The sequence below is a fragment of the Lepeophtheirus salmonis genome, chromosome 8, assembly GCF_016086655.4.
Source record: "Lepeophtheirus salmonis chromosome 8, UVic_Lsal_1.4, whole genome shotgun sequence".
NCBI lineage: Eukaryota > Metazoa > Arthropoda > Copepoda > Siphonostomatoida > Caligidae > Lepeophtheirus > Lepeophtheirus salmonis.
Genome location: NC_052138.2, coordinates 1,721,185 through 1,742,789, shown reverse-complemented (window position 1 = coordinate 1,742,789; position 21,605 = coordinate 1,721,185). Strand labels below are relative to the sequence as shown.

The 21,605-nt window shown below is 32.9% G+C and overlaps 3 protein-coding genes across 4 annotated transcripts; 2 read left to right on the top strand and 1 right to left on the bottom strand.

The window, feature by feature from the left end:
- Positions 1-232: 232 nt before the first annotated feature.
- Positions 233-4,633, top strand: LOC121122838 (protein VAC14 homolog). The gene is made up of 8 exons (XM_071890516.1): positions 233-682; positions 2,040-2,488; positions 2,548-3,025; positions 3,099-3,298; positions 3,373-3,547; positions 3,604-3,802; positions 4,051-4,207; positions 4,268-4,633. The coding sequence occupies exons 1-8, from the start codon at positions 431-433 to the stop codon at positions 4,461-4,463; spliced, it is 2,106 nt and encodes a 701-aa protein (XP_071746617.1). The 5' UTR covers positions 233-430; the 3' UTR covers positions 4,464-4,633.
- Positions 4,634-7,214: 2,581 nt separating this feature from the next.
- On the top strand, positions 7,215-8,339 carry LOC121122682 (E2F-associated phosphoprotein). Its single transcript, XM_040717713.2, has one exon. It carries the CDS (start codon positions 7,436-7,438, stop codon positions 8,285-8,287), a length of 852 nt encoding a protein of 283 aa, XP_040573647.1. The 5' UTR covers positions 7,215-7,435; the 3' UTR covers positions 8,288-8,339.
- Positions 8,321-10,847, bottom strand: MED17 (mediator complex subunit 17). 2 transcript variants are annotated; one of them, XM_040717710.2, is made up of 3 exons: positions 10,475-10,847; positions 8,860-10,412; positions 8,321-8,768 (listed from the first exon to the last, which is right to left on the bottom strand). In XM_040717710.2, exons 1-3 carry the CDS (start codon positions 10,629-10,631, stop codon positions 8,409-8,411), a joined length of 2,070 nt encoding a protein of 689 aa, XP_040573644.1. In that variant the 5' UTR covers positions 10,632-10,847; the 3' UTR covers positions 8,321-8,408. The 2 variants fall into 2 exon arrangements, with proteins under 2 accessions (XP_040573644.1, XP_040573645.1); XM_040717711.2 differs by having other exon boundaries at positions 8,860-10,409; positions 10,475-10,820.
- Between the last annotated feature and the right edge of the window lie 10,758 nt (positions 10,848-21,605).

Here is a 21,605-nt window from a genome sequence, read left to right as displayed (position 1 = left end):
CCTATTTTTACTAAACACTTTGTTCAAGTGTACACGTTGGATATTAATTCTGATTTACTTACAACATCGGTCATTTTAATTATGAATTATTCATTGATGCTATTATTTCATTTTTGTCTATTCAAAATGAATCATCATATATATTGATCACTCCACTATAATAATTAATTATTTAATGACGTGGATGAATTCCTCTTTGTTTATATATGACGTCATAATGACTTGTATGCCCGCAATCTGCTGCTGAATTTGGTGCAGTGATGTTGTCTGTTGACATTATTTTATTACATCAATGAAACGTCAAGTAGGAATCAAATACCTTTTTGATTTTTCGTAGAGGCGTTTATTTCTATGCAATCAATTACTGAAGCACTCGCTCCTAATAATAGAACGCCTTTATTAGTACCATTCGTATCCATCAATAATAATCATGGGAGACCATTCACCCCTTTCGGCACAATGTGTCAAGGCTCTTACGGACAAAATGAACGAGAAAAAGAGAGCCGCGGCAGTGGAAATTGAAAAAATGGCTCGGGAATTTGTGGAAAATGGAAATAAAACGGTTCCATTGAATAGATTAATCAAAGTGCTCGCCGAGGATTTCGTTAAAACCAATTTGCCCCATTATCGTAAGGGAGGTCTCATTGGTCTAGCTGCAGTGGCCGTGGGACTCGGACCTGATGTAAGTATTCTAAATGTGGAGAGTGTCCACAAAGAAATCTACAACAAAATCATCCCCAATTTTCTTTTTACATTTTTAAATTTTTATTAATTATTCATGGACATGTTTCGGTCAATTACACAGGTCAACAAAATTCTCAATTTCTCATCACAACTTTCATAGCATTTTTCTAAATGCATTTTTTGGGCTGATTTCAAATTGGATTTTTTATTTTTTTTGAAGCACATAGAGCTTTCGAAATAGAGTGGTTTGAAATTTTTATCAATTTTTTGAGATTGTTATATGACATAATCAAACTTAATGCAAATAATCTAATTTTGGGAGCACAAAAAAACAATATACATAAAAGTGATATATGTGAATGTGTTTTTCTTTTGTATATTTTGGTTGGATTCTCACAATACAGTATCCAACAGTGATCTGCCATTCATTCCAAAATCCAAAACCAAGTTTTTGGTTAAGAAATCTAATTGGGAATGCAGGGAGTGCATTTTCAACGACATTCAAGTTCTTTGTATGTATCAAATAAGTTCTTGACTCCATCTTTATATGCATTTTGAAATTCAGTGTCATTCAAAACCTCCCTCATTTATGGTCCGACAAAAATTCCCTCCTTCAATTTTGCTGCACGAATTTTCAAAAAATTTATGGAAGGGGTATTTGGAACCTTTCATAATTGACTTCACCCATTGCTCTTACAAAATTCTCCACATTAAACTTGGTTTAATGTGGAGAGGTGCTTGAAAGATTTCTTGGAGATCCACTAAAGGGATAAACTGGACACTGCTTATCCCTGTGATATATGATAAACTAAGATGCTAGTTACATCTGGTGTAATGTTCAATAGTGCAAGACTGTCCCAGAGATATAGGAAACAATAAAATTTTGTTAATCCTGATTGCATAATCATAAGCATTCCTATTGAGATATCCACATATTTTCCATTGATAACTGTCATATTTAATTGATTTTAGAAGTATTTCCATACTCTCCTATGTCTCTTTTAAATGGATAGAACGGATGTCATTTCATTACCATTATGCAGAAGGACAATATATTTTATATTATACTATATTTTAGAAAACAAGAAGATATGTGTACAAATTTTGAGGCTCGTAGATTTATTTTTTATTTAAAGGATATCATTTAAATATAAGGAGGTTTTATCAAAATTATTGATTTACCAGAAATAAATAAGCAAACTTCTAAAAATATGCAATATGCATAATTTTTTAACAAAAATTACGGGTGAATTATTTGTCGAAGAATCAAAATGTAGTACAGAATCAATTATTTTGAGAAAAGCCACAATAAATACCTTAAAAAAAAATACATTTTTTTTCTTTCATTCGCCTAGAATATAGGGAACTACATGGAGGTTCTCATCAATCCGAATCTAACCTGTCTATCAGATAATGATCCAAAAGTGAAGGCCACGGCTTGTGAATCTCTATACAACATCATTAAAATGGGACAAAAAGCAACCCTTCCTTATTTCGTTAAAATATTTCTTGCCATAATCCCTGCTGTGACAGACACTGATCCATATGTTCATAATGGAGGAGAACTATTGGATCGCACTCTCAAAGATATTGTGTTAAACTGCTCGGATTTTAATCTTGAAGAATTTATTCCCATTCTCAAAGAGCGTTTTTATGTAAAGGATTCATTTGCACGCATGTTTCTCCTTAGTTGGTTAAAACTCATCGAGGAGAAGTCTCTTCCAACGGCTACATCCCATATAGCCGAATTCATTGACGCTCTTTTCAATATCCTTTCAGACTCGAAATCTGACATTTATACTTTGTAAGTGGCACATTTACTTTTTAATCAACAGGAATTACTTGGATGTCACTCTCTTACAGATGTGAGAACATATTGAATCAATTTCTTGAGCGAATCAAGGCCAATCCCCAGCTTATCAATTATTCGGAAATTTATGATTTCCTCATGGTCCATTCCTGCTCTAACAATGAACGTCTTCAGATCGTAGCCGTTCATTGGATCCACGAATTTGTCAATTTATCAGGAGGTCGTGACACACTTCCTCGAATTGGAGTTATTCTCAAAACTGTTTTAAAGAATTTGTCTGTTGATCAAGATGCATTAGAGTCTAGGCGCTTCCTATCTTATTCCAAGTTTCGAGATATGTGCGACAAAGTCAATTTGGACTTGATGCACCTAACTCATGAACTTGGAGAAAATAAAGCTGGAGGCCTATCTTCTCAGGAGTTGATTTTAATCCTAAAGGAACTCATTGAGCTCATGAAAACTGGGAATGTTGAAACTCGATTGGCGTGTCTTCGTTGGGTATATCATCTCTTTGAAGTCTTTCCTCAAAATGTAAGATAGAATAAGCTAATTTTTGAAAATAATTTATACAGCATGTTTATTTTTAGATGTCAGATAATATTGATTACATTTTCCCCATTTAATCATTTTGATCAATGATCAATCCGACGATGTTGTTATTTTGACGCTTGAAGTCTTTTCCAAGATTTGTTGTATCTCCAAAGCTAATGGTGGTGCTCGATTTAAAGTCTTTGTTTCTAATCTATTGAAACTTTTTCGCGAGGATAAAAAGCTATTAGAGCTGAGAGGGTCGTTTATAATTAGGTAATTTGAAAATATTTAACTAACAAAATTGTTTTATTATTATCTAAATCTCTCTCCCTCATCATAACATGCAGGCAGTTGTGCCTCAAGCTTAATTCCGAGGATGTTTATCGATGCGTTTCTGAGCTCCTTGTATCTGAAAAAAATTTGCATTTTGCACGACTCATGGTAGAAAATCTTAGTACAATTTTGTTAACAACGCAAGAGTTATGCGAACTTCGAAATGCACTGAAGGATCTTAATTCTAAGGTAACTTAACTTGAAATCCATTTTAATGAGATTAGTCTTAAAACCTAGTATTTTAGGAAGCCTGTGAGATATTTTGTTGTCTTTATCGGACTTGGTGCCATAGTCCGGTAGCAACTCTGGCTCTGTGTCTTTTGTCTGGTTGCTATAAACATGTTGGAAGCCTTATTCAAATAATTAGTACGACAGATATCACCATAGAGATCCTTGTGGAATTGGATAAACTTGTGCAATTAATTGAATCTCCAATATTTACACGTGAGATTTGTTTTCTCCTCTATATAACTTCTTTCTTTTTTCGTATACTGATAATACTAGAGATTCCCAACCTTTTCATAAATGTAGAGCCTTAAAGCATTTTTAATAACCTGGGGCATATATAATATGCTCAAATAAATGTTCTATTTATTATTTATGTAACCTTGACGATGTATCGAGGAGCCCCGGTTGGGAACCACTTAACTATACCCATTATATGTACGCTATGATTTATCGTATGTATTTAGACATGAGAATGCAATTGTTGGATACGGAGAACAATTCAGATTTGATTCACGCATTTTATGGCCTCTTGATGCTTTTACCTCAGAGCAATGCGTTTAATATTCTAAAAACACGGTTGTCTTGTATTCCACCTGTATCTAATCATCAGGGATCTGTAAGGTAAGGCTTGAATAATATGAAAATAATTACATAATCATTTGTATGTCTCTTATTTTACAGACAATTCATTCAGTCCAAGCCATCAACACGAAAATATCTTGATGAAATTGACTTTGAGTCATTATCAACACATTACATAGATCTCCAGGAACAACATAAGAAACAGTACAAAGAGTCGAAGAAGCGAGAGCTATTAAATCAAGTCGTTGTAAAAAACACGAGAACATCTATCTCACCTGATTCTTCTAGGCTTTAATGATGGAAAAAACTAGATTTCGATTGTGATATTATTTTATTTTTTAAGATGTATTTTATGCTATTAGTTGGTTTGATTGAGTATTATCATAATATCATTGGCTTGTTCTATTTTTGCTAATTAATTATTATTTTTAAATAAATGAATACAGTTAGTGTAGTCGTGCTTTATTTTGTTTGTAGTCATTTGTTGCTATGATACCAAGTCAAGAGGGAAAAGAAACCTTTTAACATTAAACTATTATGATATAAAATATGACATCATCGGTGAACAACGACAAATTGAATGACTCCACAACAGAGTCTTCAATTCAATCAAAACTCATTGAGTCTGGGAAAAGGGAAGAACTAAGAAAGAAATTAGAAGATAGATTTGAAAATTCTGAATGGAAAGCAGATTTGCAAACTCAATGCCTTGAACTCATTGGAAAACATGCTGACTCAGAGGATTACACATTAGAGCGTTTGGTAAACGAAATGGTTCCTAGAGCCTTTCACGCCGTGCCTCATATTCTGAAACAGGAGCTCATCAAAGACATTCAAGTATTCTTGGAAAAGGAAGCTATGGACGACTAATTATTTCTTTTATTATATAATATTATAATTCGTAATATGTATTCCGTTTCATTATGTAATTACTCATGATATTAAGTATTTCTGTTTTTTGGATAACGAAATAACTTTTAATCAGATTTTATCAAATAAAAAGTTTCACGTCGAAAAAGTTGATTGGATAATATTAATCATTAATTAATTTTATGATTATGTTTTCTAAATATACATAAGCGTCGAACGGAGTTGGTAGCCTTTTTTTTCATAATATTTTTAGTGACCATGATCAGAAATTTTACTCAACACTTTAAAGTCTTACCTACAAATTATGAAATTTAAATCTTGATGTACTTTCATCATGGAGCCTTAATAATTAAGCACAAAAATTATTTTTCAACTATGAAAACTCCGGTTATGGGTTTGTTTCCCTACACTATAATTAATCAGGGGCGTTTGCAGGATTATATGTATATATATACATATATATTTTTTTTTTTTTTTTTTGGGGGGGCTCGTTTTTGGATTAAAAAAAAAAAAATCCAAATTTTTTGAAAAAAAAAGATATTAAATTTTAATTTTAGGAAAAAATTCAAAAATCGACAGCTATTCACAAAAAAATAAAATTTTCTGAAAAAAAATTTCAAATATTAAATTTTTTGGAAAAAAAAATTCAAAAATCCAAAGCTATTCACAAAAAGTTAAATGTTTTGGAAAAAAAATTCAATAATTAAATTTCATATATAATATTTTTTGGAAAATTTTTTCAAAAATCTAGAACTATTAAAAAAATTTAAATTTTTTATAAAAAATTTCAAAAATTAAATTCTAAAATAAAAAGCAAAAATTCTATAATTTGGGCAGAGCTCCAGCCCAACCCCTTCGGACGTCCATGTTAATGGTCTATTAATCATGACTTGATTGGTTATTTTCACACGATTGATTAATAGAAATGTATTTGTCATTAATTATATGTTATATAGTTATCAACCATAGATACGAAAAAAATCAAATGAAGCTATGAACTCATTGTTAGTAAGATAAATATATTTGAGAATCTGTTAATTCAAATATATTTTTCAAAGAGTCAAAATTTACATTTATTTAGATTCAAAAACATTATTTTTCTAGTTATAATTTATAGAACACACACACTACACAGTCATAATCTAGGTATGTAATTTTTTATGAATAGTCTGGGTATTAAGAAGAATCTCTTTCATGAAATAAGTTCTATGATAAGCCCATTTTCTGAATACAACCATATATCACTGATTGCAATAATCTGTGTACAATTTGTAACTTGCATAAGCAAATTATACAAGTTGTAAGCAAAGAATGAAAATAATAATATAAAATAACTAGTTTAGGGACTTTTGATGAGGATAATGCAAAAGTTGAATATTCCATGGATGGTGTATATTTAATTTATTAGTATAATTTTTTGAATATTTTGATGGAAATTACTTTTCTCTCAAGTGTTCTGTGGTACAATATTAAGTACAAATGCCCAGTTATATTACTCTTAAATGGATGAGTAATATTCAGGCATGGACATTGAACGGAAAAACGAACGGTGTTCACTCTTTCCGTCCATTTTTTGAACGAAAAAAAATAAATATGAACGGCGTTCATTTTCTTATTCTCCATAAGAGGTTTTTTGGCTATTTTTGCCGAAGATTACTACATCCTTTTTTCTTGATTATGAGTATAATTATAATTATTATCTTTGATAGTGGCTAAAATATAGTTTATATAGTCTAATTATTTTTCAATCCGTTGCTTCGTTTAATTGCACCATTCACTAGAAAATAAGTTATATCAAGATGACCTTCAAAATCACTAATAGGGTGTAATGGATCAGATAAAAGGTACAATGGACGTTAATGCATTTATTTATCTAGTATTTTGTAAAGTTTTTATCCAATCTTTCTATTCAAAGTACATAAATTTTAACCCGACGCTAGTACCTTCAATCTTTATTCCTGCGCAATATGAAAGTACTCAGTCTGATTTCTTAACACCTTTTTTTAAATATCTAGCATTAATTGTCTGACTAGAATTTCATATTATACAATCCAATTGCAGGTATTTAAAATATCAACTTTGTGATTTAAATTTGTTTTTTCCATTAATACCTTATTTATAAACGCTATACTTAGGGTTTTTAAATTATTCTCCATCGTTATATTCTTGTATTGGGATCCCATTGACGTCATCATTTATGGTTTAAATTTTTTAGTGAGAACTGAAAATTGTTCCAGACTAACGTAGTTAAAACATTGAGTTCTAGCAGGGTATGTAGAAATACATTTGAGTTCTAGCTGCAAACATTTTCATGTACTTATATGACGTTATGACCTTCACGTGACTTACATTTGTTTTGGTGTAAATCATTGATCAAGTATTATTAGTAAACAAACAATGGACGATTACTTAAGAGAAGACTATCGTGGAGACGAGGAAATTAGCGATGATGAGGGATGTGGAAACTCTTCATCCGATGACGAAGAAGCTCAAGCCTGTGATTCCCATGGGAAAATTAATATCCAAAAACTGATGGAACGGATGGAGAGTAAGAAGTGCCCATCATCGACGAGAAGACAAGATGATCCTCCTGAAGAAGAAGAGGAGGAGTTGGATGATTTTGAGAAGGAAATGAGGATTGAATTTGAGAGTCGAGCTCAGGATGCCAAATCCTCATTTATGCCTTCAACCTCAAACAGCGCATCGGCTAATGACTCTTCTACTAGTACTAAAAAGACCTACGATGACATCTACTTTGACTCGGATGAAGAAGAGGAAAGTGGATCCGGGATCAAAGATAAAAAAAGCAATGATGAACTATTATACGATCCCGGAGAAGACGACCGTGATCAAGCATGGGTGGATAGCATACGACGATCTTATCAAAATGAAAGTTCAAAGAATAAAAAAACAAAGGCAGCTCCATCCGAAGTAAAACCACTGCCCAATAGCGATGCAGTCCTCAATTGCCCTGCCTGTTTTGCTGTTGTGTGCCTAGATTGTCAAAGACATGATGTGTACAAGAATCAATATCGAGCCATGTTTGTCATGAACTGTACCGTTGATACTTCCAAGGGACTCGCATATACAGACTCTAAGAAATCCATTAAGAATAAAAAAAAGATGGGAATTGAGACTGAAGAAGAGCTGTATAATTCAGTGAAATGTGATGCTTGTCAGACTCAACTCGCAGTCTATGACAAGGATGAAATATATCACTTTTTTAATGTTGTCTCTAGTCATTCCTGAAGAAGGTGGTTTAAAAAAATAAAGGACTTTGTATTTTGATAACTATATAAAACTTTTTTTTCTTCCTTTTCCTTTCTTTCCATGATTGAGATAATTAATTAAATAATAATTACGATGTTTTTTAAGATATTCCAACGTTACTCACAAGTGCTGCCATTAAAAGTTCTAATTTACTTAAAAGATTTTTCCCATCCATGCGATCCAACCGAACTTCTTTGAAGGACTCTGGAAGGTTTTCCCATTTCTTATGATCTTTTACAACAGCACTTGGGAAATAATCTTTGCAAGGTGCGGAAGATACCCAGACAGAGGTTTGAGTTATAGGACTTGGACGCACAGAGATAAATCGATCCCCTGTAGGGCTTGAAAGAAGAACTCCGGCTGCATTACCCAATGGCTCAACTACTCCTGAACCAAGGTTACTAGAGCTGGAGATCACTTGCCAACCAGTCACTTTAGCCAGAGCTTGAACTCCATTCACCTATTAAGAAAGAAGTAGGGAGTATAAAAAACAAAAAAACAATGAATAAACACAGGCTCTGTCTATATTAAGCTCTTGTGAGATATCTTACCTGATGTTGGGCAATTTGACAAAGAATAAAGTCTCGTAGCTCTTGGGGTTCATGACTAAACTTCAAAACTCGGCCATCTCGACAAACAACGGTTAGTCGTTTCTCTTCTACTTTAATGAATAATTGAGTCTTGTTAATACTGTCATAGCCTGAGGTAACGATCATAACTTTGACGGAAGTGCAAGTTGGACTACTTAGTGTACTCCAATGGCATGTTATGAGAGGGTCTTTCATGTCGCGTCCAATGGTGTCTAGAACAAACATGGTTCGGAGTCGAAGAACAACATGCTGTGCTTGAGCAATCACTCTTTCCAATATGGTCTCATGTTTAGCCATTTCAAGAAGGGATTGACGATCACAAGCTGAAGGACCGGCAATGCGTCTCTTTTTGGAGACTCCAACAGGTGCAGAACTCAAACTAGGACCTTCTGGATTTATATTTCGAGCGTGAGTTTGGCGAAGGAGTTGATGAAGAGAGTGTTCCAAAACGTGAGAATGATCTTTCTGTGATTGAGAGCTCTGTTGTTGATTTGAAGAATTAGATCCATCTTTTCCACTGTTCTTGGAGGTTTCCTCCATTGATCTTTTACTTCGATCAGAGGAAGATGAATGGCATAATGAGATAATGAGCTGTATATCAGTAAATAGAGAGGCAATTATTTGAGTACCAACCACCATGTGAGGAATAGTAGCTTTTAATTGTATTGCCTCTTTGGCCAGTTGAGCAAAGAGCTCCTTACAAAATAGAACATTTTGAGCTTGTTCCAATTTCTTCTGCCAATGAACCTCTTGAGAGGTGTTGCCTGAATTATTCGGGGATCCATTGCCAAAGGAGCTACCTGGTAGATTTGTAAAGCTGGTCAAATTGGCATTCATCATTTGATCCGATTCCTTTTGTATAGTAACCTGAATAAAAGCAATCCCTTCCAACTCCGACGGCACTGTTACATTAAGAGCAGACCGTTTCTCTTCACCCTCAGCCGCAGGAGTAGAAGCAGCAGTGGAGGCAGCCTTAGTTACCTCAAAAACACCCGACTGTTTAAAATGAGACCCTGCAGTTCGATAACTCAAGTCACCCAAAATATTGTTTGACACTTTTTTAAGTCTCCAATTTTGTCTTAAGCGTAATAATTCAATATGAAATTCATTTGTCGCATCTTTAATAGATTCAGATCCAGCTGAAGCTCCTCCTGCACTCGTTCCGTCAGGTGTGGAAGAGGCTATATGTTTCAAATTCTCTGCTCCTTGAAGGAGAATCCTAGCAGGTCCATCTAGACTTTTTTTCTTGGCTACAAGACATGCATATGGACGCAGGTCATGGGCGTCTGCTTTAAAGGGTCCGTCCAGGATCATGTAGCGTTTGTGATCCTTTAACTCCTTACTGGAAACTGCGAGTACATCGCTTAACACACTTAGTTCCGTTAGAGCATCCTTGAGCTTATTTCGAACGTTTTCCCAGGGCCAGTCTGTTTTTCCGTCAGTTGGACTGTCTTCAGATTCACTTGATTCTCCAGACTCGTCGGACTCTTGATCTTGTTCCATTTTTTCATCTGCTGAAATTAAACATTAATCAATGAGAGGAATTATTAAAAGAACTACTCCTTATATTAATTACCCTCAATTGTCGTGTTTGAGAAGTCAATTTTTGAGGCCTGTTTAGCCAAATGCTCCCCAAGACTAAGAGGAGGCTGAAGGATCTCCGTTCCGTCATAGGCCACTTCAATGATTGCATTATCCGTCGAGGTCTCGACACATACAGACTGAGATGCCATATTTATTAGTATAGACTACAGTTAATAAGTCTCCAGGAAGGAATATCCCCTAGGATGGATGGAACAATTCCTAGCTGTACCCGGCTTCAAATCAGCTTAGATTAATTTCACAGTCAATGTTTTCATTGATTTTAAAGCTCTTATTATTCAAGCGCAGGTACTATTTTGACCCCATCTTATTTTGTTTACAAGTCAGCTGTTGAATTTATCACATATATTAAAGATGTGCTCTTTTCCGCGACATTCGATCCTATTCAAATTGGTAAAGTTGAATCAACTACATACTCAATTCTGGTTACTTATTATTTATAATGACTCATAATTAAAAAGTAAGGAGTGTATGAGTACATTGCCTGGATATAATTTGAAAAATTTGATTTATCCTTATTAGGAAAGTGTAGGACTCTTACTCCCAAACACTTGGACTCGAGCCACACTCAAGTAAGTATTATTAAACTGCGATTTTAAAATCGAGCTAGAATACTCATGAAGATTATAATTTATATCTGGGGGCGGGGAGGGAGCGACTCATGTCTCAGAATTTGATGATTTTTAACGTTTATCGTAAGTTTATTTTTGAAAGTATGAACAGAAAAGAGCCGAGTGCTATGGGATGACCGGTACATGTTTTATTGACACCAAAATTTTGTAGAAGGTCCTCTAGTCCCAAAAGTTTGAGAAGTCCTTCTACTCTCCCTCTCGTTCAATTTTCAAAATTTTGCTATCAATATTTCTTAAAAAATTAAATTTTCAGATTTTTTAATAACTTTTTGGTTTAAGACAATGGTTGGGTAATTTTTGTTTGATTTATTCTGGATCTTGACCATTGACTTTGAATAAAACATGAACGACAAGAGTAAATAAGCTAAAAATTGGTAGAATCAATAAACTAATGCATTATATATCTATCAGCAGGGTTGTGCCCTTATCGGTCTAGCGGTTCCGGTTCTTGAACCGATAAAGTCGAACCAAGACCGCAATATATTGCTGATCGGTATCGATTCTTGTGCTTTTTTTTCTTATATAGAATATATAAAGAAAATACAATAAACAATGGTCGTTAGAAAAGTCCGAGAGATCGCACTACTGGTACGCATCGAGGTTATGTTTATTTTGTAACAATTCTTGGAAGAACACACGCCAACTTTCAGACAGATCGATCTATTTCTTTTAGTTATGCATTCGTTTGAATCGAGGAAGTGGAGTAATTTTCAATAAAATTTGTGCAAATTTTTTTTCGTGTGTTGATTAAATATTACTTTATGAAAGGCAAAACGCCTCAGGAGACTAAAAAGAAGCTTGATAAAATTTATGGGGACTTTGCACCTTCGATTAGATTAGTTTATAAGTGGTTTCAAAAATTTGGGAGTGGGCATATAAGCACAGTTGACGCTGAACATTCTGGACACCCTGTTGAGGTTACTACTCCAGAAATCATTCATAAAATCCATGATATGGTGATGGATGACAAAAGAGTGAAGGTGCATGAGATTGCTAGTGCTATAGGCATCTCGAGTTGGAACCCTATTTTTATTCATTTTGCGACCACAACTGCTGAGATGTGAGCTGGTGCATTGTCGTGAATGAAAACTATTTTGTGGGGGAATAGTGTGCGTTTTACAAACGGTCCAATAACGATGATTAATATGAACCTGTAATAGTTTTACTCTTTTCCGTATAGACGATGAGGATTATTCCTTGGGAATCCAAAAGACAGTCACCATAATCTTTCTGGTCGATTCCTCGATTCAAACGAATGACAAACAGAAAGAAATTGACCGATATGGCTGAAAGTTGGTGGGTGTTCTTCCCGGAGATGCTACTAACTAAAAATAACCTCGATATCAGGGATAGGCAAGTTGACATATCTTTTTAACTAGTTAATTATTATTATTTTTTTATTTATAACTAGTTGAATGAAAGTTAATTTCGATTTCTATGAAAATTAACCCCTAAAGTTAAAGTTAATTTTGAGTCTATTTTTTTTAATTAGTTAAGTTAAAGTTAATTTTGAGTATATATTTTTTAATTAGTTAAGTTTAAGTTAATTAGCTTTAGACTCATTTAAGTTAAATTAAATCACTCAACCTTGGTTAAGTTAAAATTAATTTCGATATTAAAAAATAACTATTAAAGTATGTCCATTGAGAAATTTATCAAGGCTTTATAATAAAAATTATTCTCTCGGTCTCTCTGCCTGAAATTTTCTTCACTTCCAATTCAACGATCAAGAAAAAATACAAATTCTAGTCACTACTAAAATGGAAGTCAAAGACAGCTGAAATTTGAGATTTATGAATTTTTAACTATATGTAAAATTATAAAAATATCGGAGATAATGTAAAAACTACATTTCCTACAATAATGAGAAAATATACTTTTTATCGATTTGATGTGGGATGACCTAGTTGAAAAGTTTAATAAAACAAATAGTACCGACACAGTGTTTAATTAAATTATCGGAGAACTAAGAGTTACTGAAAGACAGTTTTTTAGTATTTCAACTTAGAATTACAAAATAAATTTAACTTGAACTAATTAACTTAATCAAGTTAAGTTAAAATTAAGATAGTTCAGTTTAAAAAATTAACAAGTTATGTTAAAAGTTGATTTTGATAAATTAAAAATAAACTAATTAATTTGAACTTACAATAACGCTGTTTAAATAATTAACTAGTTAAGTAAATAGTTAATTAACTTAACTTATTAACTTATCCAAGTTAATAAGTTAAGTTACATTAACTTGCCCAACTCTGCTCAATATGCACCAGTAGTTTCATCTGTCGGACTTTGCATGGACTTTTCAAAGACCCTCGTATATTATAAAAAAATGGATTACTTTCAATAAGTCAATTTTCTGAATTTTTTTTTTATAGCCATTGCAGCATTTTCCTATGATTTTTTTTTACGTCGCCAGGGTAATACAGTTTTATCTGAGTTCCAAATAGCTAAGGGATTCTCATGAATCTAAAATAGTGGTTTTAGGCACTAGACGGTGTAAATAAAAGAGGGAAAGAGTGGAGTAGATTAGGGATCCAGGTCCGCTATTAAGCTTGTAAGGCCCCTATAATATAATAACCATGATATTTGTTAAGCCAGGGGTTCCCAAACTTTACTATGCCAAGGCCCGCCCCTACACTAATACGTTTTTAGCTGAGGCCCCTTTATTCGAAACATGTATAGACTGAAAGCAATCCTCAATTCTCCATCTTACTACCCCCCTTATCCTCCCCTCACGCCCCCCACTTTGAAAACCTTTACCATAAGCTACCTAAGCTTTTGGGCCCCTGCTAGAACTTGGGGCAGTCCTGTTTGTATGTAATATCATTTCCTGGGCCCGAATTTCCTAACAAAGCCCATTGTTTTAAGTGCCTGTTACCAAAATGAGCCTGTATACAAAAGAACCGAGACCGGATCCGAGACCAATAAAGCTTCAACGACACTGAAGCTGTTGAAATGAAAGAAACGGGACCGATAGAAACACTGAACCAGGCACAACCTTGTCTATTAATTATAAATGATAAAAAAACTGAGTGGGACTATGATGGGGCATGATAAAAACGGACCAAAATGTACATAAATATTGGAATGTTACTTTGAAGCCTCTAAACCTATCTTTATTTATTTCCATACTAAAGGCTTTTAGTACAATAGAACAGGGGTCGCCAAACTATGTCCCACGGGACATATCAGGCCCTCGACGTCAGTTCATCTGGCCTGCCGACAGAATTTGAATTTAGTTGATAAAGCGTATGTAATATGACACTTTGTGATAAAATATAAATTTGAATATTACATTTAGAATACTAAACGATCCTGATTGCTATGTGCCTTTAATTTACTATTGTTGTAGTATATTTTACGCGTAGTATCTTGTAAATAACTATAGAGTACCTTTGTCATATTCTATGCATTCCAAGAAATATATATTCAGTGTTGTACATTTAGCACCAGGAGGAACAACTTTCATTTTTCCATCTTCATTTGGGTATTCTACAATGATGCATCTTTCCCCTTCTTTCATTTTTAGATCCAGTTTTCTTCACCCTTCATTATGGCTACTGAAAAACAAAGTGGCCACAGGATGCCGCGGTTTCAAGGATATGTGAGGAGTAAAGTATTTTTTTGTGGAAACAAAGGGTTAGAAATCTAGTTACGTTATGTGTAGCGAAAGTATTGTACTTTTGAAAGAGTATAATCTTCGGAGTCACTATGAAACAAAACATCTATCAACATATTTAAAGTTTTCTGGAAAGTTACGCATGAGACAATAAAATATGGCTTAGAAATTCAAAGAAACTTTTTGACATTAAAGTTTGTTGAAGTTAATGAATATGTAAATGTTACAAGTAACAAAACAGAATGATTATGCGGCCCGACCTCGTCATTCTTTCAGTTATCAGGCCCACAGTAAAAAAAAGTTTGGTAACCCCTGCTTTAGACTCTAGGATCCTAGATTAAATTAATAAATTCAATATGAATTTATTAATTTACATAAGTTTTTGTGAAAATGATCAAAGTGTAATATACATTAATTTAAAAAACAACAACTATCGTTTGAAATAGCCACCCTTTGCCCGGATTACATGGGGGAGACTAAGAGGCGCATGGGTAGAGGCAGCACGAACAGTTTCTTCATATTTTGGTCCACTCCTGATCTGGGCACACTTGAGAGTATCTTTGTTGGGGTGGTGCTTGGCACAAGCCCTGACTTGAAAATGGACATCTTTGATAACCTGAAACAGGAATAGAGTGGAACAGTTTAAAAAAATCTAAAAATTCTTTAAAAAATTTATTTACACAGATCCCTCTTTAGTAGTACTATAATATTTACTAGTTAAGTCGAAGTTAAAATAATTAACTAGTTAAGTTAAAAGTTAATGCAACTTAACTTATTTAAGTTAAGTTGCATTAACTTGCTCAACTCTGAGTATGTTCCGTTCTATTCGATAACTTGTTGCCAACAAGAATCTAACTTCATAACGCCCTTCTCATAGAAGACCTTGTCCCTATTGAAAAAAAACTCGTAAAACCAATTTTCAGATTTGTAGCCCCAAGCGCGTTGGCCATATACAGGAACATGTATTAGTGACTTGGTGCTAAGTCCATAACTGTAGGGTAGATTCATAAAAACTTCCCATTCGAGCTCCTTGAGCTTCTGGCGCGTCATCAAAGATGCGCGCGTCCTTGCATTGTCTTTATGATATCTTCTTGTCTTCTATTCACCAATGTTGACTGCTTCTGTACGAATGCCAACTTCAAACGGTCGGTCTCGAACCACTGTGTACAACAGTTTCTCTCACAGTAGAGAGCAGAATTGAGCGGGTAAAAAAAATAGCTCGAACCACTGGTAAAAAACGAACAGAAATAATATCAGCTCGAACCACTTTTCTTCCTGTACAACACGAATACTCGGTGTATGATAATTCACGAATGAACTGGCTAAGCACAATACTGCCTCAAAGGCGTTTGTAGTATATACTCCCACCTTTACAAGGCCTTATCGTTTCATCCAATGTGACACATAATTATACTAGTCCTAGTTAAAAAAGAAAATTTGAATGAAACATTTACGTTTGCCCAAAAATGACGCAGAGTAAACCAGAGGATTTGTCGTGAATTTGTAATTTTAACTCCTTGTTCGACTCAATGTAGAATTGAGGATCGATTTTTGGCTATGTTCTAGTTTATTTCCATCACCCTTCTTCCTTGTTACAGCTGCTTATAGTTAACAGCATGACAGCTAAGCTGATCTCCTTCAAAATATTCTTCAAATTGTCAGGGTGACCGCATTGTTTTTGTGGTTTCTTCTTATTTTGTAACATCTCCAAAATGCTCTTATTTAGCATCATTGAGTATATACTTGGAGAGTGCACTGATTTTGAAGAAATACAAAGATTAAACATAAACAATGATTTTTATTATTTTTGTGTGACTAAGGAAACTCCTTGAATTCATCAGTTGATGGGTAGTAATTTAATTAATTATTCGAGCAAACAACTTTGTATTTGGAAATCCATCGCATGCATTCATGAGAAACGTTCGTTTGGCAACAGCAGTCTACCTATTTGTATCCTTGCGTCAGTTTTCCTGTTTATAATTAGATAGTTCTTAGAAGTTTTGAGAGGCTGTATAGTGCTCCCTGTCTAAGACTACTAGAGAGCTTCACATAATTGATAGAGTTGAGACTGCAGTCCACAAATTCAATTTATCTATCTTTTTTTCAATAAGGCCTAGGGAGCATACAATTAAAAATAGTATATATGGGTAGCCTGCAAGATATTTGTGCTTCAGCTCATGGATTCTCAACCTTTTTTAGTGAGCTACCCCTTGTAAAATATTTGTCGAACCCAAGTACCCCCTTACTAGCAATAAGTATTTTTAGCTTCAGTAATGTACCACTTGTAAAATATTCTTTCAAAATCTCAAATACCCCCTGAAGTGCCTCCAAGTACCACAAGAGAAGAACCACTGCCTTAGCTTATTAATTATGTCTCCATATTTTGGAAATTCAAACATATATTAGCGGGAAAGGAGCACTATGTATTATAGTTTCTGTCAGCAGATAAGATGTCGTCAAAGTTATCAGCATATACTTTTCTTTTTGATTTACACTCGCGAAGATTTAAACAATTTTCACATTCCTAATAATGACCATTGAATTTATTGTCAACAGATGACACAGCTCTGTCTCCAGCCTTTCTCTCTAATAGTTCTTTGTTGATGCTCTTGTCACAATTAACAAGAGTATTTCATAATAATGAGTCTGCAGAAATGATGTTTTGAATGGCTGGTTATTGTGGGGCTGTATCATTCATTGGCCGCATTTGGGAGTGTGGGGACGTGAAAGAAGGAGGGAGGGGAGATCCCGGTTTCAAAATCCTTTCTGCATTCTATCAGTTTTACCGAGTGTGCTCTGAACCGTTTCCAACCCAACAAAGATACAAGACATTAGTTCAGGTGACATTTTTATGTTTTTGGCTCAGTTACTCCGAGTTGGACTGACGAAAACGCTTCAAATTCACACACAGCATGCCTTTATATGTCTGTTATTGTTTAAAATCTATTTAAAGGTTGGGCCTTCAGAAATAATTTATTTAATGATGGCACCATATTCGATTTTGTCCGTTTTCGCTGCAACTTTCACATCAACTTACTCAAACGACTCTGATATAACAACTGCACCTTCCAAAATGGCTGAAACTTTGTTGTGTAACTGTTATACTCAAGATATAAGATAGATGTGACTAGATAGGCGGAAACTTTTCAGGCCAACCTCTTATATATTATGTGGAAAAAATATAATGAAGTAAAATCTATAATGAATCTATCATTTCGGAATAAAAGTCAGTGTCGATAGTATGTTATTTGAACTATAATTATTATGTTAGGTAAATGATGACATGCTGTCATTGAGACAAATAAAATAGATATTATAATAAGTATCTGATTGAATATAATATTTGTCTAGTAAAATGAATAGAAACAAATATAAAAGATTTATCGTGGACCTGGCTATTATTATAACTTATAAGTGATCTGAGATATACGTAGAGACAAAAAGGAAATAAAGATGACGAGAGATAAATGGCTTTTGTCAGAATTAATTGCGGAAGTTTTCCAAGGGAATGGCTGAGAAGGAAAACAAATATGTAGAATGTATGTACACGAGATGTGATAATAATTTTTAAAGTGGCTCTCCGTATTAATGGAAGATAAGACACATTTTCATTCATAGAGATCTGGCTCAAACTTATGAAGTTGGTATATACAGTTGTGATGGGACGATTAAAAAAAAAAAAAAAAAAATCCAGATGCAAGTTTCGATGCGGATCGATTTAAAATTCCCAATGCCCATTCCGATTCTTCAATATTTTGAATAATTGTTAAAAAATAACATTTTGCTATTAGGAGCGTTTTTGAAAAAAAATCCAAAAAAATCGAAATTAAATATAAAATATTAATTTTTTGAAAAAAAAAATCAAATATAAAATTTCATATATAAATTTTTGTCAAAAATCCACAACTATTCATGAAAAGTTTAAATTTTTCGTAAAAAAAATTCAAAAACCCATGGCTATACTGAAAAATTATATTTTTTTGGGAGGAAATTGGAAATCCCCAGCTGTTCACAAAAAATAAAAATTTTTGGAAAAATTTTCATAGTACCCAGTTGTTATCAAAGAGTTAAATTTTTTAGAAATAAATCTCCAACTGTTCTCAAAAAAACAATTCCAAAATCTCCGGCTGTTCACAAAAAAATAAATTTTTTGAAAAAAAAAATCAAAAATTAAATTTCTTATATAAAGTTTTTGTAAAAAAAATTCAAAAATATAAATTTATTCAGAAAAAATTAAACTTTTTGGAAAAAAAAATCAAAAATTATATTAAATTTCAAATATTATTATTATTATTTTTTTAAATAACATTAAAAAGTAATAAATTGTTAAATGCCAGTAATAAATAGTAATTGGAATCGCTAATTAAGCTTTATTTTCCTGATGCCGATTCCAGAAAAAACACCCGATTCTCTAATTCTGATTCAGATTAATCGTCCCATCACTACTAAATATGTATATGCAGATGAACCAGGATTTTCTTTCTATCTCTTCAAAAAAGCATATAATATTATCATACGTAAATAGATTAGAATAACAAAAATGAATAAATATATATATAACAAGACGGAAATAACAAATCCCGAAGGAAGATTTCTTTCTTCCATGCAGTAAACCTTTTCTCCCTCGAGGAGAAGAAGGGAACAAATCCCACAAGAGAACTTTCTTCCTAAAGACTTTTACTGTGCGAGTTGCTATTATTGTTATCGTGACTGTTACTCCAACAACAACAACAACAATAACAGAATCTCTACCTAAAAAATGGATTTTAAAGTACGGGGATACCATAAAGATCTTCAAGGAACAAGTTCCTCCACTTATGATATGTACAAATAAAAGTTGAAGAATATAATTAACGTTAATTTAATTAATGGAACTTTAACTCAACTCACTACCACGCAACCTCTTCTTCTAGGAGTATCTATTTAATTACATAGGAGTAATAGCTATCATTTCATTAGTAAGATGACATGGTGTCTTTGAATAATAACTAAGGGAGCTTGTGAGTACATAACACGTCTTTACTTTTATCATATGGCACAGCCTTTCAGGCGAAATGAAATGGAGGAAAATACACAAAATCAGTTGGTAGTGTTAGTTTCGGTCTGAAATTCCTAGACTGGTTTGTCATGATTGTAAAGAAGTTTGGTCTGGACCTCTCTTAAAGAAAAATTGGGTTTGGATCGGTTTTACCAAAAAATCAGTCTCTTTATAAATTCGAATATTCAACGATAGAATTACTATTCCATAATTGTTGAGAATTGTTCACATTACCTTAACATTATCTCATTCTAATACAACTAATGAAAATAAAGATTACTCAATCTGAAAAAATCAACTGAAAAATCAACAGCTGACAACAAAACACCATGTAAATTTTTGTGTTTATGTACTAGTGAGTGCAGTATTAACCGTCTGTATAATTGTTTCTATTCGTTTGCTAATTTTAAAAGCATAGTTATTCTCTTTTTGACTAAAATGGCTATGTTATTAATCTGAAGGGATGTAATTATTAATCATTGACAACCCTTACATGTATTGTATCGTGCAACATTTCATTTGAAAAGAAACAGATTAAAAAACCACAAATCTGTCGATAGTTTGTCAATTCATGGTCAATTATTGTTCAAATCTAGTTGGGATTTTTCACAGCTTGCTTCTAATTCAACCAATCAACTTTCAAAAAAACTGATTTGGAGAATAGAAGCAGAAACCTTCACAGCTTGCAATAAAGAGTTGGATAAGGTAAAATGATGTCATTGCTGGTATCATAAAAATAAACATCTTGGATGAAAAACAAGGAAAATACCATGTCCATAAATACCTTTATTGTATCACGCAACCTTTCATATAAAAGGGAACAGAAAAAGGACCCGAAATCATAATATGGTATTTACCCAAATAAGTCAATCATACCAACTGCTATTTATCCCTTAAGTATTCCGAGACTGTTATTGACATATTATTTCCCCATAACTGTTTCAATGAATTACATTCATTATATTCACAGTATCTTATATAGTATTTTTTTGCTTAGTAATAATATCTTTTATTAAAAGCGTAGCTATAAATTCCTATTTTTATATGATAGCCAAATGTCTTCTTAGAAATAATAAGATAGCCAAAAATACATATATATATATATATTTAATTATACGACAAAGTATCAAGAAAAAATTATATCCCTGTCCAGTTGGAAACGGAATAAAAGTTTAATATAACTTATTACATCATTTATTTATCAAACAGCAAAATACACCGTGAATTTTGCTGTTAGAGAAGTAACGCGGCACGTGATTACCTTGATCATTTCACGCAACCTTTCCTCATAAAAGAAACAGAAAAGAACCAATCTGAATTCATTTGTTATTTAGGCAAATAAGTCAATAACTTATATTTATCTATCAAGTATCCCCGACTATCATTTTAATATCATTTATTCACAACTTTTAAAATGAATTACATAAATACATTTCATAATATTAAAATCCTACAAAGTATTTTATTAGATAGTGAAATATATTTAGTAATATTATATTAAAGCGTAGCTGTAAATTTTGTATTTCTATATGATAGCCAATATTTTTTGTGAATAACTGCGAATTTTTGAATTTTGTTTGGAAAAAATGAAATATTTGAAACTTTTTTCTAAAAATTTAATTTTACTAATTAAAAAAAAATCAAATTAAAAAAAAATATATATATATAATCCTGCGGACGCCCATGAGGGATCCACAAATAAATAATATTCCTGTCCAATTGTGTTTTGTTGTTAGTAATGTAAGGCCGTGATCAAGAACCACTTTCTTCTCTCTTCCAGTTTTTAGTATCAATTAATTTGTTTTTGTCAAATATT

What these genes read in the sequence shown, in the direction of transcription:
- MED17 (XM_040717710.2), bottom strand. Translation starts at nt 10,631, where the DNA reads ATGGCATCTCAGTCTGTATGTGTCGAGACCTCGACGGATAATGCAATC. An exon ending in CTCAAACACGACAATTGAGG is followed by an intron (nt 10,413 to 10,474) that starts GTAATTAATATA and finishes GTTTAATTTCAG; the next exon opens with CAGATGAAAAAATGGAACAA. An exon ending in GTCAAATTGCCCAACATCAG is followed by an intron (nt 8,769 to 8,859) that starts GTAAGATATCTC and finishes CTTTCTTAATAG; the next exon opens with GTGAATGGAGTTCAAGCTCT.
- LOC121122838 (XM_071890516.1), top strand. Translation starts at nt 431, where the DNA reads ATGGGAGACCATTCACCCCTTTCGGCACAATGTGTCAAGGCTCTTACG. An exon ending in CCGTGGGACTCGGACCTGAT is followed by an intron (nt 683 to 2,039) that starts GTAAGTATTCTA and finishes TCATTCGCCTAG; the next exon opens with AATATAGGGAACTACATGGA. An exon ending in TTGAAGTCTTTCCTCAAAAT is followed by an intron (nt 3,026 to 3,098) that starts GTAAGATAGAAT and finishes AGATAATATTGA; the next exon opens with TTACATTTTCCCCATTTAAT.
- LOC121122682 (XM_040717713.2), top strand. Translation starts at nt 7,436, where the DNA reads ATGGACGATTACTTAAGAGAAGACTATCGTGGAGACGAGGAAATTAGC.